We start from the raw sequence: 18683 nt of genomic DNA, 5'->3' as shown, positions 1-18683 counted from the left end.
TTGTAATCATTTGACTAAATTACAAACTCTGTGGATGATCAATATTGTGAACAACTTTCGCAGGATCACTTTTGCATGTCGAGATGTTCATAATATGTGCGTGTGCAGGCGCTCACAGGCTGTTTCACAGGCACACGCAAAGCTTAAAGGTAAACAAACAACGGCTTATCATAAGCATCTCATCGATGATTATTTACACAGTTGGCATTAAGAAGAACATATAAACGTGATCTGACTAACATCTAGCAGCTAAATGTGTCTGGAAAAATTATTTTCAAAAAGGTAAAAATTATTTTAAGTAATTTCAAAAAGGACCGGTTCACACATACAAGCTTTGCGGAAAATTGCCGGCAATTTTCCGGAAAGGTCTATATGTGTGAAAGGGGCTAACAGCTATGCTTCCATCTACCTATTTTTTGTAAATGCGCATAAAAAAAACAGTTGATGGAAACGCCATGATGCGCATACATTTTTAAATTGCGCATAAAAAACTGATGCTACTAACTGGGTAGGATAAACTCTTTATTCGATAAGAAAAGATGCGCATAAACTGCGATGGAAACACTTTTACCGCACAAACTCCAGCATGCGCATTAAAAAACGTCATGTGATTTTGTTAAAAGAGATCATGTGATGCTTAAAATGTGTGTGAATGGATAAAACGTCAGGCTGAGCACATTATAAAACATCTGAAATGTTGTTTTGGTCATTATAAAGTGCCGTACCGTTTCAGTATTAATGTTATTAAATTATTAATGACCTCCAGAATCAAGAGCGCCTGTGCTCCGCGTCTGACTCCTTCAAACGCCACTGCGCGCTCACTGCTTGTCAGGATTGTCTTCTGAGGCGCATTCATTTAGAAAAGATTGATGCAGCTTCTCTGCTGCAGCACATGCAGGTTTTACTGTTGATATTTGGCGCCAGTTAATCAGGACGATTTTGTTCGCTTTGACTCGTTGGATGGAAACGATGCTTCATTCGCACAACTTTTATGCGATAATCGAGTTTTGCGCATAAAGTTTATTCGCATTTTTGGATGGAAACATAGCTAGAGACACACAAATACGCAAACGAACACACACCTGTGCTGATCCTGCAGATGAAGGGGAAAGTGTGTGTGCAGACGGCACTGCTGTACTGAGGTCGAGCAGCAGACCAGCCCTTCAGAACCTCACACTCCTCCTGCTGTCTCTGTGCCGCCTTCGGGGACACTGACCAAACACAACACATTAGCAAAAACACTGATGCAAACTCAAAATCAATATGTTCTCTTCTTATCTGTATATGTAGCAGTGCTAGGTATAATCGGTGCATCTGTGCACTTCATTATTAGCCCTGTCACGATATCGATGCCAGAATGATAATATAAGATCATCACAATGCACGTGCACTCTTCCAAAAAACACATCATATTTTACTATTAGAGAATTAATTGTAATCATTTTAACAATATAATAATCCGCTGTTGAAATCAGAGGGCTCTATTTTGACGGTCCATGCGCAGAGCGCAAATCGCAGGGCGCTTTCTGGGCGTGTCAGGACGCATTTTTGCTAATTTAAGGACGGGAAATCTGCTTTGCGCCGTGGCACATGGTCTAAAAGGGTTGAGTTTATTTTCTTAATGAGTTATAGGTGTGTTTTGAGAATAAACCAATCAGAGTCTCATCTCCTATTCCCTTTAAGAGCCAGCTGCGTCACGCCAAGAGCGCATTCGCTATTTACAGGACGCAAAGTAAGTCTAAGTGGAAAAAATGAGCATTTCACAAGCAAACAGTTCACAGAGAACTGTTAAACAGAGCATCTACTGCGTAACAATAAGTGATAAATGATCTACTTTCACATTCGCTCTTGGATAGGGAAACCTGTACGCACAGACATCAATTAGTCTATAAATAATTAATTTAGTTTGTTAAGTGCAAATATTCGTTTCAAAACTATTTCTGAATTCAGTTGTAATTTCCAGCAAACGAATAAATGAACAATAATAACAAAATGTGCTCAAAAACCTGAGTTATATCCTAAAACACATGCTGTGCCCCATATGGTCTAAAACCTGCAGGTGGACAAATCTAAGCTTGTTTTTAATAAAACAAATATAAATATGGATATAATAAATAATACTGCTAATAATAATAACATTATACAAAAGCAAATTGTTATGAATGAACTGAAAAAGCCTCCCGAGATGAAGAAGACATAAAAGCAGTGATTTTTCATATTTATGTAGGCTAGAAAATAATAAGTTTTGTAATATTTTAATCCTTTATATTTATATCCTATATCTATTCTTATTATATCCTATATATATGCTTAATATTTAAATTTTTTCATATGTAAATATATTTGCCTGTTGCTCTCTTGTGCGTATTAAGCAGTGTGTAAGCGAGGCGCAACATCTTTTATGATGTTTTTCTACAGGAGGAAACGTGAATTACTTCTAAATACTGCAAATATAGTCTGTGTTAGAAAATGCAAGACTATTTAAGAAATCCAAGCATAACACTGGAGTGCATTAACGTTACAGGTCTAAAGAGAATTATAAATGATAAAGTATCTTAGATAAAACAAATACATTTATAGATATGTTACATAAAGTATATAATTGCACTCACCTAGGAAATGGAGCACAACTAAGTGCACACAGCATGCTATATTATCTGATAATTGCAGGAAATAATTCCAAAAGGTGACTGTGTAAAGCCACATAAAACAACAAAAATACGATGTATATGCAGAGTTCAGCGGCTAATCAGCTGGAATCAGCTTAAGTGAAGACGATCAGAGACCTAGCTGTCACTCAAGTGGCCACGCTCTTAATTATGCAGACCTAATATAATTTAATATAAATGAAATGAATGAGTTATGAGACAATTCACCCCCTCACAGTTGTCATGAGGAGTAATATTAGCTACATGCACCAAAATATTTTTTGTACCAGGCTGTAAACAGCTTTTTTTCTGTTGTTGCTAGAGCGGATACGTTTGCGGCCGGAAGTTAACGAGAAATATTTCTATTATTTATTAAAATTCTCATTTGTTGTATTTTATTAACGTCTACCCCCACCCCAACCCTAAACCCAACCGTCACAGTAATGTAAAAACTGTAGTTGTACCGAGTATTAGTTATGTTATCTATTAAATTACCCAATAAAATGTATTTTTAACGCCTACCCCCACCCCAACCCTAAACCCAACCATCACAGTACTGTAAAAATATAAATTATTGTTATACAGTGTCATTAAAAAATGCTGCTTTATTAATGTGCAGCCGCATATCCGATCTAGACTTTACCCTTTTTTTCTGCTGTAAAGTCGGCCATTTTAAAATTGGGGTCAATGGAAATCTGCTCTATTATGGAGCCAGGACTAGCGGAATTTCGATGAATTGCAGTGTCAGTTACTTCAGTAATTAGCTTCACCAAGAAAAGCGGGAGGTTGCCGCTTGGGCGGGACTCAACAGGCGACTAATCTACATCAAAAATATATTTTTTAACTTCTTATAATTCTTCAAGCAGATGGACACGAAACTAACCTGGACAGCTGAGAGTTGCAGACACATTCTGGACAGACTGGTGGATGCTGAGGTTCCAGTCCCGCCATCTGAATACGGCTCTGTGATTGGTCAGCGGCGAGCACGTGTTCAGCGCTTGCACCTGTTCCAACTCCAGCGCTTCACTCCAAACGCTCAGATCAGTGAGGTTTCCGACAAACGGCTCCGTTAAAGTCCCACCAAAAGTGTCCTGGTCCTGTCCCAGTATAAATATCCCATCCCCATGTATGTCCTTGGCTTTTTGTAGGGAATCCCGTTTCCCGGAATCCGCCGTTTTTCCGTCTACATAAATAGCCCAGAATCCATCGCTCGAGCGCCAGGTGACGCAAACATGGTGCCAGTTTCCATCGACCGACAGCTCGGCTTTGTATGGATGATGTTGCCCTTGAATGAGGAGCGCCAGGCGGACCTTTCTGTCGGTTTGACCGCGGCTAGACTCGTCGATTTGTCCTCTCAACTGAAATTCGTTGATGAAAACCGGAGCTGCGTATGAGAACACCGTAGACACGTTCTCGTGATGTGCATCCCACTGCACGCGCACGCAAACGCTCGCCGCCGACAGTGGCGGGAAAGTCGCGTTTACGCGCGCAAAGCCTTCCTTGGACTTGAAGGATAACCCTGGCAAGACTGTTTCTGCGAAGAATCAGACATATTGACTTAAATTTAGCTTTTTACAACTTAAAAAAGAGACACATATGCTATAAGACAGACAGATATTTTCAAAGGACAAATGTAATAAATAAGCAAAGAATAATTTCATTTTAAATCAACCAAATACGAAGAAAAAGTACCAAGGCTACTTTTTTTCTCTCACAAAAAGTAAACATAAATATTAATATTTGCTGAGTAATCTACTAGATTGCAGAGGTGTTTAAAATTAGCCTAGTTACACAGGATAAACCAAGTTTGAAAATGATTTATATAAATGGCCTATCATAAGGAAAGCGTAAGAGCCTGAACTTTGACAGATTGAGTTATTGTTTATCATTTTTGAGTTACAGTCATGCAGACTTTTGAAAAATTGTTTGTTTTTACATTTAGTAAATTTAGTAGATTTCAGCATAATTTGTTATTCAGACATTACTCTTACTAAGTTAATTCATATCAACAATAAGTGTCATCTGTATATGCAATGTAATCTGTATTTAGTTTTTAACCAGTGGAAACCTGCAGGTTAACAATTTACTCATGGACAGCCACTTCAAGATCTTTATATATGGAACTGATTAAAAAATTATCTACCAGTTTGTCTAAAATTCATATAAAAATGCTGCCATTTGTCATTTTTATGTGGTCTTGTGTGTTTGAAATTTGTTGTGATTGTATTTATTACACCAAATACTTAAATCTACTGAAGTGGTATTGTCTTAAGAACTGAATATAGAATTGTCTGAAACTTGGCACCTTTTATTCTAAATGATAGTATTTTTATTTAAAATCTGAAAGAAATGTTAACCTTTACGGAATAAAATGAAAATTACATTTTACTTAAACACGTAAAATAGTGACTAAATTTGTCATTTTTGGGTAAACGACCCCTTTAATTTTGGACATTTTACTTTCCTATAGTTTGTTTACAGCATGTACTGTATAGTGATTGGGAAAACAAAGCTTTTATAGCTTTTAATAAAATTTAACACTTCACAAAATGATTCACTGTTTCGAAATAGTTAATGAAAACACAACACTGGTTTCAGTTAAAGATATTGCTAATTTTTTAAGCGTTTTCGAAACAGTAATGAAGTAACAAAGCCTCGTTTACTTAAATCAAGTGACTTTGCAAATTAGATACGCACTCCTCACCACTGATTTGAAACTAAAGATTTGTAAAAGTTTTAAAGTCTCTCTCATATAACTTTTTAAACTGGTTGATTAGACACAAAATGTTTTTAATTGGACCAAAGTAACAGTCTTAGAAACCATACTTTCGAGACGCTCCAGATGAGTTGTGGGATGATGTCTTTTGTTTGATTGGAACCAAACCGGGCCCTTCAGGTTGGATTTATTGAGTAACTGCTGGGCTCCGTCCTCGTCCTCTTTCACCCCAGCAGTTGTGAGGACACTCGTCTGCCCGCGGCAGTAATGCAGAGCTTGTCTGAAACTCAGCGAAGTGTTCACAAGCTGGTACACCGCGTCTTTCTGCAGCAGAATGTGGGAGTCTGGCACATCTACAACAGGTTACCATCAGCTGTTTTATTGCTGGGAGTTCAGTCAATAAGATCTCAAACAGTTCAGATTTATGTCAAACATGAAAAACACACAAATTTAAGGTAAAAAAAAACAGCAAACAGCAGTAGTGGTTGCAGGAGTTTTACCATTAAAAATACGGTAGAAAAGAAATGTAAATAATATCGATGAATTGATAGTTTCTATATTTTGTGAATCAAAGGAGTTTTCATGAAAAAAGTCATTGTGAAAATTTAATATAGGGGTTTTAGTGGCTTTGGAGAAATCATCCCACCGCTGCGGAACAGAGAAAGTAAAGGTTCTGGAAATATCAAAAGATGAGATTTTTAGATGTTTCAGGAGCTTTGAAAAGTCACTCAGCTCCGAAGAAAATTAAAAAATGTCCAAGTTTTTGGAATATAAAGTAAATAATCTTTGTAAATAATAGTAGAAAGTATAAATAATTCAGTTTTTATCTGAAACCTCTTACTCAAAATGAAAAACTACACAGCAAATCTCCAAAACCAGAAGCTGTTTCTCAGCCTTGAACTCAGTTTTCAATTGCATAAAACACTTTTCTCAAAACACTACACACAACTCTCTACATAAAACACTAAAGTCTAACAGGAAGATACTTGCTTTCCTTTGTCCAAAAATCATTCGATTATTAAGTAACGATCATGTTCCATTGAGATATTTAGTAAATTTCCTACTGTAAATAAATCAAAACTTAATTTTCTCAAATTTTCAGATTTTCAAAAAGTTGTATCTCAGCTAAATTGTGTCTTGCTTAAACAAACCAAACACCAGAAGAAAACTTATTTATTCAGCTTTCAGACAAGTATACATGATTTCAATTTCCGAAAATTGCCACTAATGACTAATGAGTATATTTTACAGCATAAAAACAAAGACATTTACTTACCCAAAAGCCCACTTTCTGTCCTGTCAGACCAGGATTGAGTTGGTTCGCACAAACCCATCGTCTTCAGTGTAAAACATAGAGAGAGAAAAAGCACACAGTGTGTTTGAAATTATCATTATAGAATAATTTATTTTTTGAATATGTAGACACAAAGGAACAAGTGAAAGCCAACATTACCACAGCATGAGCCAAAGCCACCCCAAAGAGCAACAAAGGCATCTTCACATCTGAAGGAAACGGGACAAAAGCTGCTTGTAATAATGGCACAAACAAAACAAAGTAAAAGAGAGCACTATCTCAACTCAACAGATTTCAGTTCCTGCTTTAATAGGAAAGCAGACTTTTGCTCAGTCACTCTCAGTCATCTTCCTTAACAGCAGAACTGTTTTTAGATGACTTTTGCAATCACATTGAGATGTAATTTAATTAATAATACCATATTTAATATACCATAAATTGCCATTGTTTCTTGTGCAGTTGTAAGACAAATAAAACCTTTAATATATATATATATATATATATATATATATATATATATATATATATATATATATATATATATATATATATATATATATATATATACTTTATTTACAGTAACTAGTTACTTTTAACTCATTACACTCAACACTGCTCAGCATGAAAGCATGTCTTTTTTACTGTAAGATCAAAAGGCACTTACTAAAAACATAAAATATTTTTGTCTATATTATCTCTAAGGAACAGAGAAAGTAAAGGTTCTGGAAATTAACCTTTCTCAAAAGAAACAGGAAAACTACAGGGACATATACAGTTATTTTTACTGAATTATAATTGGGAAAAAAGAGAAAAAAATTCAAAAGGGAGCTAATAATTCTGACCAGCTGTATATAAATATTTGCTTCTTCTTTTTTACGGTGTAGCAGTTCCTCCATGTTTGAGAGTCGTTGTATCACACAATTGTAATTATTTATTAATTAAACTAATAGATGAATTCAATTAAATTAAAATGAATTACTTTGCCGATTTCTTGTAAGGGATGGTGTGTGATATGAGTGTGTGATATAGGATGAAAATATGTAAAATGGCAAATGATTTTTGTCTTCAATCAAACATTTTATCGTATTAAATATTGCAAATTTAAAATAAATATTAAACAAAAAGGTCATTAGTGCCACCGATTCGCATGCAATCTGGAATACACTGTGTGCTCAGCATATACAGTTGAAGTCAGAATTATTCACCCCCCTTTATTTATTTTTTATTTTTTAAATATTTCCCGAATGATGTTTAACAGAGCAAAGAAATTTTCACAGTATGTCTGATAATATTTTGTCTTCTGGAGAAAGTCTTATTTGTTTTATTTTGGCTAGAATAAAAGCAGTTTTTAATTTTTTAAAACACATTTTAAGGTCAATATTATTAGCCCCTTTAAGCTAATTTTTCTTCGATAGTCTGCAGAACAAACCATCATTATACAATAACTTGCCTAATTACCCTAACCTGCCTAGTTAAGCTAGTTAAGCCTTTAAATGTCACTTTAAGCAGTTTCTTGAAAAATTAGTCTAGTCTAATATTAGAGAAAATAAATCAGTTATTAGAGATGAGTTATTAAAACGATTATGTGCAGAAATTTGTTGAGAAAATCTGCTCTCCGTTAAACAGAAATTGGGAGACAAAAATAAAAAAGGGGCTAATAATTCTGACCTCAACTGTTTGTAATAGAAAAATATGCCAATTTGCACACAACAGCTGCACATATAACATTGTATATAGTAATATACCTGTATATACACTTGTTAATTTGTATATTTGCATCCACTAATTACTTCTTTATTTATATAAAGATATATATATAATCTGTTTTGTGTCCTGTCTCTGTAATTCTGTTGCACTAGAAGCTCTGTCACCAAAACAAAGTCCTTGTATGTGTGAACATACCAGGCAATAAAGCTCTTTCTGATTTCTGATTAAATACAAATTTAAAAAAAGAGGAAAAATCAAGAGAAGAAAAAAATTTTGTTTAAAATTTGTAGGTTATAATTCATTTTAGTAATATTTTGCATTAATTTAACTGTATTATCTTTAAATTTCTAAATAAAATATAATTTTATTATATATTAATATATCTGTTTAATAAATCTGTTTTGTTTAAATGCACCAAAATACATCACTTATATATTCACTGAGAAATGGAGAAAGATATTCATTCTCATAATGGGGTGTGCTCCATTAAGCTGAGCACTGTATGTATAAAGCTGTCGATTTCAGATGTCACCTCTAAAGTGCAATAAGTTTATTTCTTATTGTTCCTTTTGTCTTTGCCTGATTTATTTAACCAATTGAATCGAGCTTTGACTCACAGGTGTGTTTGCAGTGTGGTCTCCTGCTGTTGTCCATCTGATAATCAGTTTGAGTCCCGTCATCCATGCATCTGTTTGCAGTGTGACGTGTGTGTCAATCTCATATTATCTGTTTCGCATCTTCCTCCTTCAGTTTGATCCAAACCCAAATCCATCTCAGGCAGACTGACCTCCTGTGAGAGTGTGTGAGTGTGTGTGTGTGTGTGTGTGTTAATGTCCTGCCCACCGGCTCCAGCGTCATTTTAGCTTTGTGATGCTAATGCATGTCATTTATTACAGCGTTGGTTGTTGCGCAAGCAGTGTGAATGTTGGCACACAGAGTTCATCAAGACCAGCGGGACGTCCAGCACTTTTTTATGTCCAAACCTCAGCAAAATGAGCATTCTGCCAGCACGTATAATGTCCAGCGTAATGTCTGCTTAAGCTATTCAGCTTGTTGCATTGAAAAGCGCAGTTCGTGGGTGGCTGGACTGCAAGAAATGCCTTTCTTGTTTTGTTTTTAGTCTAAATATCTAAAAATACTTAAATTAAGAAGCATTTTTTTAGACGTGTAAGACATATTGTCTTGTTTTCAGAAGTAAGATGCCAACATTAAGTGTGTTTTTAGTTGATACAAGCTAAATAATCTGCCAATTGGGTCAAAATGAAAACCAAAATAATTTCTCTTCCCCCAATAGCAGATTATTTAGCTTTTTTAAAGTTAAAACTCATTTAATTTTGGGATATTACTTCTCAAAACAAGACTAAATGTTTTGCTCGTCTAGAATTTTAAGAATGTTTAGATGTTTAGGACGAGAAACAAGACAAAAACTCTCAGTAAGAGTGTATGCTGAGCTTTAGTGTTCATCTGAAGACGGGACAAAAGCAGTGAGATCACTAATGCACAGTGTACACCGCAGCACACAGAGAGAGTCTGCTATTAGTATGCACTGTAGACACCAGCTCACATGTACAGAGAGAAGAAAGACTGTGGAGAACAATCTCTCAGAGAAGCACTGTGGATGAAACTTCAGCATTAAATAGGGTTTTATGGTCAAAACAATGTCTCAGTGATACTGAAATTGTGCTATGGTGACAAAAATGGCCTATGCAGAGGTGGCTCAGTGGTTAGTGTGTGGCCCCACAGCAAGAAGATCGCTGGTTTGTGTCCCGGCTGGGCCAGTTGGCGTTTCTGGCATTTCTGTGTGGAGTTTGCTTTTATTCCCCGTGTTGGTGTGGGTGGATGTTTCCCAGTACTAGGCTGCAGATTGCTGTGTAAAACATGTGCTGGATAAGCTGGTGGTTCATTCCGCTGTGGGGACCCCTTATGAATAAAGGGACTAAGGGAAGGAAAATTAATGAATTTATATTAAAAAAATTACCTTTGCTGAGTTGAAACAACACAATTCTTAAGTTTTTTTAGGACAATCTAATTGTTTTATGTTCAATCTACTTAATGTAAAAACAATTAAGTTATCTTATTGATTTGTGTGACAGCATGAAGAAACTGTGTTGAATGCAGCACTTTCTACAGTATATATTAGGGATGTAACGGTATTGTAAATACCGTCATACCGCAATATTAATTTTTTTCGATATTACCGTAGTCGCATGACTCGGTAAAACTATAGGTCTTCTGAGAAAATTTGCTCAGGCGAATGAAGCGAACGGGAGGTAGCGAAAACTACAATTCCCATCAGCCCATGCTTGACCATCATCCCTTGCGGTCTGTTGTCGCTACAGATCCAGTAATGCGGAAATGGAGTGTGCTGCTAGAAGAGGGGATGAAAAAGAGCTGGAAAACCCTAAAGCGGGTGTTGTCGCCGCGCGCGTACTGAATAGCGGTGTTGTCGCGCGAGTTCTTATCAGCTGTGTTGTCGTGCGAGTTCTTATCAGCTGTGTTGTCGCCGCGCGCGTACTGAATAGCGGTGTTGTCGCGCGAGTTCTTATCAGCTGTGTTGTCGTGCGAGTTCTTATCAGCTGTGTTGTCGCCGCGCGCGTACTGAATAGCAGTGTTGTCGCGCGAGTTCTTATCAGCTGTGTTGTCGCGCGAGTTCTTATCAGCTGTGTTGTCGCCGCGCGTGTACTGAATAGCAGTGTTGTCGCGCGAGTTCTTATCAGCTGTGTTGTCGCGCGAGTTCTTATCAGCTGTGTTGTCGCCGCGCGCGTACTGAATAGTGGTGTTGTCGCGCGAGTTCTTATCAGCTGTGTTGTCGCGCGAGTTCTTATCAGCTGTGTTGTCGCCGCGCGTGTACTGAATAGCAGTGTTGTCGCGCGAGTTCTTATCAGCTGTGTTGTCGCCGCGCGCGTACTGAATAGCGGTGTTGTCGCGCGAGTTCTTATCAGCTGTGTTGTCGCGCGAGTTCTTATCAGCTGTGTTGTCGCGCGAGTTGTTATCAGCTGTGTTGTCGCGCGCGTACTGAAAAGCGGTGTTGTCGCACGAGTTCTTATCAGCTGTGTTGTCGCGCGCGTACTGAATAGCGGTGTTGTCGCGCGAGTTCTTATCAGCGGTGTTGTCGCGCGAGTTCTTATCAGCTGTGTTGTCGCGCGAGTTCTTATCAGCTGTGTTGTCGCGCGAGTTCTTATCAGCTGTGTTGTCGCGCGTACTGAATAGCGGTGTTGTCAGCACACTGTTCAGATTGATGCAGACATGAGATCTCACTCATGGCTTGCCCTCTCAAGTGGGGGAAAGACAATGCACAGCGTTACCCACTGCTGTCAACCTGGGCCAAGTCATATCTCTCTTGTCCCAGAAAGCTCAGTCCCAAATGAGAGGGTTTTTTCTGTTGCAGGGGACATTGTAAATACCCAGAGATACCAGCTTTTACCAGATTATATTTATATGATAATTTTCCTTTAAACCCATCTCTATCTAAGTGAGTGAGTGCTTAAATGTTGAATGTGATGAGTTTTCAACAATACTAAATTGAAACTTTATTTTTTTTACATGGTTTAATATTTTTTTTGTTATTAAAATTGAAGTTCCTGTTTCAAAGCTTACAGATAGATGGCTAATTTGTATGTCATTGACACTTTTGGCACTTTTTTGGAGTATTTTCATAAGTTTTGTTTTTTCCTGTAAATGATTCAATAAATACCGTACCGTGACATTCATAACGAGGTATTACCGTACCGTGAAATTCTGATACCGTTACATCCCTAGTATATATATTAGGCATGGCCCGTTATAAAATTCTGACGGTATAATAACCCTAGATGAAAATATCATGGTTTCACGGTTTCACGGTTTTGCAATTCCTACTCTAAAATATATTCTTTTTAAATGTCTGCGTAAAAAACTAAAACTTTTTCCCCTTTGAACACAATATATTTTATTTTGTGAAATATTTAAAATATTTTGGCAGTAAACATGTCAGGCTAAAGAATTACTGCATTACTGTCTTCTGCCGTCCTCATTAGTTTTAAAACACAGATTTATTTACAAATTAAATCGGCATCTTTGGATATTTATTCTGCTGGATATTTATTCTGGTGCAGTTACCAACCCAGGCTCATTCTGAAAACGTAGTCCAGCGGACGTTTCTGGAGGCCGCGACATTCGTCCCGGGAGGTACGTATTTGTGCAGTTTTTGTTTACGTGAATCCGCGAGAGGCCACTCTGTGCGCTTTTTCGTATCTCGAACGTCTCTCGCGAGTGCCGTTTGCGCCCGCGCTGTTCTCGCGTCAACCCACCAGAGGCCGCTGTCTGTCTGACTGACCGAATGATTGACTGCGCGACCGGCCAATCAGCTGACCCACCCTCCTCCTTCCCTGAACCCAACCAGTTTTACCGATTGACCCGCCCGCCCGCTCACTTCCCTAAACCCGAGCAACAATTTAGAAAAGCCGTCTAGAAAAAGAAAAGCACTCGTCTGTTTTTTTTTTTACCACTTTTTCGGATTTTACCACGTTCTCCCCCTGTTATGAACTTTTTCGCTTTATTTTTTGGATTCTGTTTTTGTCTTACCTGGTTTCTGGAACCGCTATTCCCCAAACTCGAACCCGGATGCCTTTGTCAACTCCTCCTCTCTGCATCTGAAGTCCGCCGACGCACACGATGAGCTGACCGGACAAACTGATGCCCCATTCACATGGGGCTTCAGCGTCAACGCTTCCCATTCATTTTTAATGAGTGATGTCAGGCGTTGCCGAACTGCATTGTGGATCCGTCAGCGCCACTTCAAAGGCGTTGCTTGCTGCAGAAGTTGGAACTAGCTCAACTTTTCAAGCGCCGTCGGAAGCGTCAGCCAATCAGATCGCTGTATGCAAATACACCAGCTAGACAGTGGCCTATTACTGACTGAATTTCATTGGCGGACGCTGCTATGACGATCGCTTCGGCCCCATCTTCAGACACGCCTTCAGTCAAGCGTTGACGCTGAAGCCCCTTGTGAATGGGGCGTGTCTGCAGCGGGAAAGCCCTCCACACGAAGCCGTCAGCCGGCAAGCGCGAAAGGGAACAGCACCACACCGCCCCGTAGCGTTCGCTTAAAAAAATGAAATGCAGCCATACGTGCCTCCCGGGACGTATTTCCCTGTCTCCAGAAACGTCCGCTGGACTACGTTTTCAGAATGAGCCTGGGTTGGCAGATACTGTTGTCCTAAAATAAGTATAAATAAAAGATCTTACACATACATTGGGAACGATATTGTAGAACATTTTGACGGTTTTGAAACCTTGACTTTTCCAAACCATGGTATACCTTGAACACGCTTATCGTCCCCTGCCTATTATTCATTCATTCATTTTCTTGTCGGCTTAGTCCCCTTATTAATCGAGGTCGCCACAGTGGAATGAACCGCCAACTTATCCAGCACATTTTTACGCAGCGGATGCCCTTCCAGCTGCAACCCATCTCTGGGAAACATCCACACACACTCATTCACACACACACACTCATACACTACGGACAATTTAGCCTACCCAATTCACCTGTACCGCATGTCTTTGGACTGTGAGGGAAACCGGAGCACGGGGAGGAAACCCATGCAAACGCAGGGAGAACATGCAAACTCCACACAGAAACGCCAACTGGGCAGAGGCTCAAACCAGCAACCCTCTTGCTGTGAAGCGACAGCACTACCTACTGCTCCACTCCGTCACCCATGCCTAATATATATATATATATATATATATATATATATATATATATATATATATATATATATATATATATATATATATATATATATATATATCTTTTTTACATCTGATGCTTGGAATTTAGAGGCTGGAGATATAGAGGCTGGAGATATTCACACACTGCTGACACACAACTGTGTTTAAACCCCTTATAAAGGTGATTTCAGCATAATAGCTCCCCTTTAAAGTTTAGTAGCTGGCAGCTGCACGGGACGGAGTTACTGAACTCAGAGCAGTGAATGTGGGCCATAAAACCTGCCTTAGAAGAAGGAGGAGAAGTTCAAGCATTTTTCCAAAGGGAGCCCGGAGCAACAGACGACCACAGTGTGAATGAAGGCGCTTTTAAACACTTGCTTTGTCATGGCAGATGCTCAATCGCTCATCAAACAGCTGATCTGCGCTCTTCTGAACTGACTCAGACCAAAGATGTGCTGGAGACCATGCTGTAAATTAGAGCTGCACGATATATCTCGTTTCAGCATCGGTCAAAAGCAATGTGCTCATGCGCAATAGACACGTCGCAGGATATGCAGTGCTGAGTCTGGATTATAGTTCAGCATTTAAATGTGTTTTTGACTGTATGAGGATTTTAAAAGCGTTCAGGCTTTATGTGCTGTTTTCCACTTTAAGGCAACCCGGGGTGCTGATATATACTGGTTAAACTGGCAGCGGGCTGGTTATAGAGACCAAAACAAAGACAGATATTCCAGCAGGGATGGCATAAAGAAGAATAACTGAATTCAGCATTGTTTTTCAGATAAAATTGTTCAATTAGCATGTTTCCTAAATATCTGCAAACACATCATAGTATTTTTATGCTTCAGAAGAGTCAAAAACTTACAGCAGCCTTAGTCAGCATGAACTCATGTACTATTATGTTTATGTAAAAATTAATGTGCCCTCAGAGTATTAAATTCAATACTATAGCCATCCCCCCCATCGAAACAACTTTTTTGGTCACATGGAAAGCTTTGAGGCGGAGCTATCAGTCCTTTAGGGTGGAGCTATTAGTCATTTAGGGTGGGACTATCAGTCATTTAGGGCGGCGCTATTAGTGATTTAGGGCGCGACTATCAGTCATTTTGGGCGGAGCTATAAGTAATTTAGGGTGGAGCTATCAGAAATTTGGGGCGGGGTTATCTGTAATTTAGGGTGGGACTATCAGTCATTTAAGGTGGAGCTATCAGTCATTTTGGGCGGAGCTGTAAGTAATTTAGGGTGGAGCTATCAGTCATTTGGGGCGGGGTTATCAGTAATTTAGGGCGGGACTATCAGTCATTTGGGGCGGGGTTATCAGTAATTTAGGGCGGGACTATCAGTCATTTAGGGCGGCGATATTAGTAATTTAGTGCTGAGCTATCAGTAATTTAGGGCGGGACTATCAGTCATTTGGGGCGGGGTTATCAGTAATTTAGGGTGGGACTATCAGTCATTTGGGGCGGGGTTATCAGTAATTTAGGGCGGGACTATCAGTCATTTGGGGCGGGGTTATCAGTAATTTAGGGCGGGACTATCAGTCATTTAGGGCGGCGATATTAGTAATTTAGGGCTGAGCTATCAGTAATTTAGGGCGGGACTATCAGTGATTTAGGGCGGCGATATTAGTAATTTAGGGCTGAGCTATCAGTAATTTAGGGCGGGACTATCAGTGATTTAGGGCGGCGATATTAGTAATTTAGGGCTGAGCTATCAGTAATTTAGGGCGGGACTATCAGTGATTTAGGGCGGCGATATTAGTAATTTAGGGCTGAGCTATCAGTAATTTAGGGCGGGACTATCAGTGATTTAGGGCGGTGATATTAGTAATTTAGGGCTGAGCTATCAGTAATTTAGGGTGGAGCTATCAGTCATTTGAGGCGGGGTTATCAGTCATTTAGGGCAGAGCTATTATTCATTTAGGGCAGCGCGATTAGTAATTTAGGGCGGAGCTAACAGTAATTTCGGGTGTAGCTATCAGTCATTTGGGGCGGGGTGGTCAGTCATTTAGGGCGAGACTTTCAGTCATTAAGGGCGGCGCTATTAGTAATTTAGGGCTGAGCTATCAGTAATTTAGGGTGGCGCTATTAGTCATTTAGGGCTGAGCTATCAGTAATTTAGGGCGGCGCTATTAGTCATTTAGGGCTGAGCTATCAGTAATTTAGGGTGGCGCTATTAGTCATTTGGGGTGGGGTTATCAGTCATTTTGGGTGGGACTATCAGTCATTTAGGGCGGCGCTATTAGTGATTTAAGACGAAACTATCAGTAATTTAGGGTGGAGCTATCAGTGATTTGGGCAGGGTTATCAGTCATTTGGGGCGTAGCTATTAGTCATTTAGAGTGGAGCTATCAGTAATTTAGGGTGGAGCTATCAGTCATTTAGGGCGGAGTTATCAGTCATTTAGGGCGGAGCTATTGGTAATTTAGGATGGTGCTATCCGACAATTTGGATGGTGCTATCAGTTCTTTAGGGCGGAGCTATTAGTTATTTAAGGTGGAGCTAGCAGTAACTAGGGCGGGGCTATTAGTGCTTTAAAGCAGGACTATCCGTCCTTTAGGGTGAGGCTATCAGTCCTTTGGGGTGGAGCTTTCAGTCATTTAAGGAGGGGCTATCAGTCATTTAGGTCAGAGCTATTAGTCATTTTGGGTGGGACTAGGAGTCATTCAGGGTGTAGCTATCAGTCATTTAGGGTGGGGTTATCAGTCCTTTAGGGCGGGACTATCAGTCATTTAGGGTGGAGATATTAGTCATTTAGGACGGTGCTATCAGCTGTTTAGGTTGGAGTTATTAGTCATTTAAGATGGAGCTATCAGTAATTTAGGGTGGAGCTATCTGTCATTTAAGGTGGGGCTATCATTCCTTTAGGGTGGAGCTATATATCATTTAGGGCGGAGCTATCAGTCATTTGGGGTGGAGCTATAAGTAATTTTGGGCATGACTATGAGTTATTTAGGTTGAAGCTATCAGTTCTTTAGGGCGGGTTTATCAGTCTTTTAGGGCAGGGTTATCAGTTGTTCAGGGTGGAGCTATCAGGCATATAGGGCAGGACTATCAGTCCTTTGGTGTAAGGCTGTCAGTCATTGATGGGGGAGGCTATCAGCCCTTAGGGTGGAGCTATCAGTCTTTAAGGGCGGGGCTATCAGTCATTTAGGGTGGAGCTATGAATCATTTTGGGTGAGGCTATAAGGGCATGTCTCATTTTAGCTCATTCATCAGCTTTTTTCATTTAATTAGCAACACCTTTTCCAACAATGCTTGACTTCTGTTTCATAGCAGCTTAAAAATGAATACACTTACATTGAGAGTCTTTGATGTTTGCATGAACAGTTGCATCACTGGTTTGATATTTCCCCCTGTAGATGTTGCGGAGGACTGAGGGGGACCTGAAACAACACATCGAACCATTCCCGCCTCTTCTTCCAGTAAAGTCCCTCCCCGTTTCTCTCTGGATCATCTTCAGCCAGCTGCTCCTTTTAATCAGCCTTGACCCGTCCTGCATCCAGAGCGAACAAAGCCACACAGGCATTTATCTTCCTTCCCTCAACATTACACTTAAATCCAGTGACAAGCCCTTTTCTCTGGCCTCCTCTCCTCCACATGCACCGCAGGCCATGGCAACCCCAGCGCTCTATCAATGGCATGAGCACGTCAAACACAGAGACAAAGAAGCGCAGATCTTCCCAGAAGACGAGCGCCGCCGCCGCTTCATATGATCTCTGATGAATGAAACACACAGAGAGACGAGGGGTCACCTGATCTGATTAGGAACATTTCCTTCTGAATGTTCAATGCATTCTTCAACACCTTAGGTTGATTCATGGAACGCTGCAGGAAACATGCATTGAAAGAGCAGGCGATGTTGGGTAAGACGTGTCAGTGAGTAAACAGGCTTATAATTGTATTTAGTGCAAAAATACAGCACTAAAAAAAATTAAGGTTTGGGTTGACATAATATCTGGCACACTACACTCATGAACATGAAACTCCCAATACAGAATTTGTTTTTCTACAATTATATTTTTTACAGTGTGGCGTGTTTGTCTTTGGCTATCAGACTCTAGCAGACCCGCTTTATGAGCATCAGTCCGGCCAGCACATCCCCATAGAGACGCTCTTTATGGAGCTCAGCCATAAATGCTGCGGGTATCAGCGCTCAAACAAAGGCAAAAACAGGGGCCAATCACAAAATGCTTGGTGTGGAGGGTTTAAGGGGTCACGTGACCAATTTGTCCCAAATGACCCTACACTTTAGAAAGCCCCACCGAGCCAGTATGAGATAAATCGCCACTGATATAGCAAGAATACTTTGCACTTCACCCAAAAATGAACATTTACTCACGATTTCCAAAACTGTATGATGTTTATTTTATAGAATATTGAAGAAGATATTTTGGAGAAAGCTGGAAACCTGTAACCATTGACTTCCATAGTAGGAATAACAAATGCTTTGGAAGTCAGTGGTTACAGGTTACCAGCATTTTTCAAAATATCTTCTTTAGTGTTACTCACTATTTACTCACCATTAAGTGTTTCCAAACCTTTCTGAGTTTCGGTTTTATGTTAAACACAAAATAATATATATAGAAGAACACTAACAACCT

At 39.4% G+C, this 18683-nt stretch overlaps 1 protein-coding gene across 2 annotated transcripts in view; it reads right to left on the bottom strand.

The window, feature by feature from the left end:
* The window catches only part of adgrd2 (adhesion G protein-coupled receptor D2), a 48690-nt gene extending 30892 nt beyond the window's left edge, over positions 1-17798 (bottom strand). Inside the window, exons 1-6 of one of the 2 annotated variants that reach the window (XM_087265555.1) lie at positions 17380-17798; positions 6818-6867; positions 6641-6701; positions 5475-5717; positions 3532-4182; positions 1083-1211 (exon numbers count right to left, since the gene is read on the bottom strand). In XM_087265555.1, the coding sequence (XP_087121681.1) occupies positions 1083-1211; positions 3532-4182; positions 5475-5717; positions 6641-6701; positions 6818-6867; positions 17380-17608 (1363 nt within the window). In that variant the 5' untranslated portion in view covers positions 17609-17798. Of the gene's footprint in view, positions 1-1082; positions 1212-3531; positions 4183-5474; positions 5718-6640; positions 6702-6817; positions 6868-8982; positions 9150-17379 lie in introns of those variants that run through there. The other variant, XM_087265556.1, reaches the window with a different exon arrangement.
* Between the last annotated feature and the right edge of the window lie 885 nt (positions 17799-18683).

Source organism: Danio rerio, chromosome 8 (assembly GCF_052040795.2).
Source record: "Danio rerio strain M-AB ecotype USA chromosome 8, GRCz13ab, whole genome shotgun sequence".
Classification (NCBI taxonomy): domain Eukaryota; kingdom Metazoa; phylum Chordata; class Actinopteri; order Cypriniformes; family Danionidae; genus Danio; species Danio rerio.
Note: the sequence above shows the minus strand (reverse complement) of the source record. Positions and strands in the feature narration are given on the sequence as shown.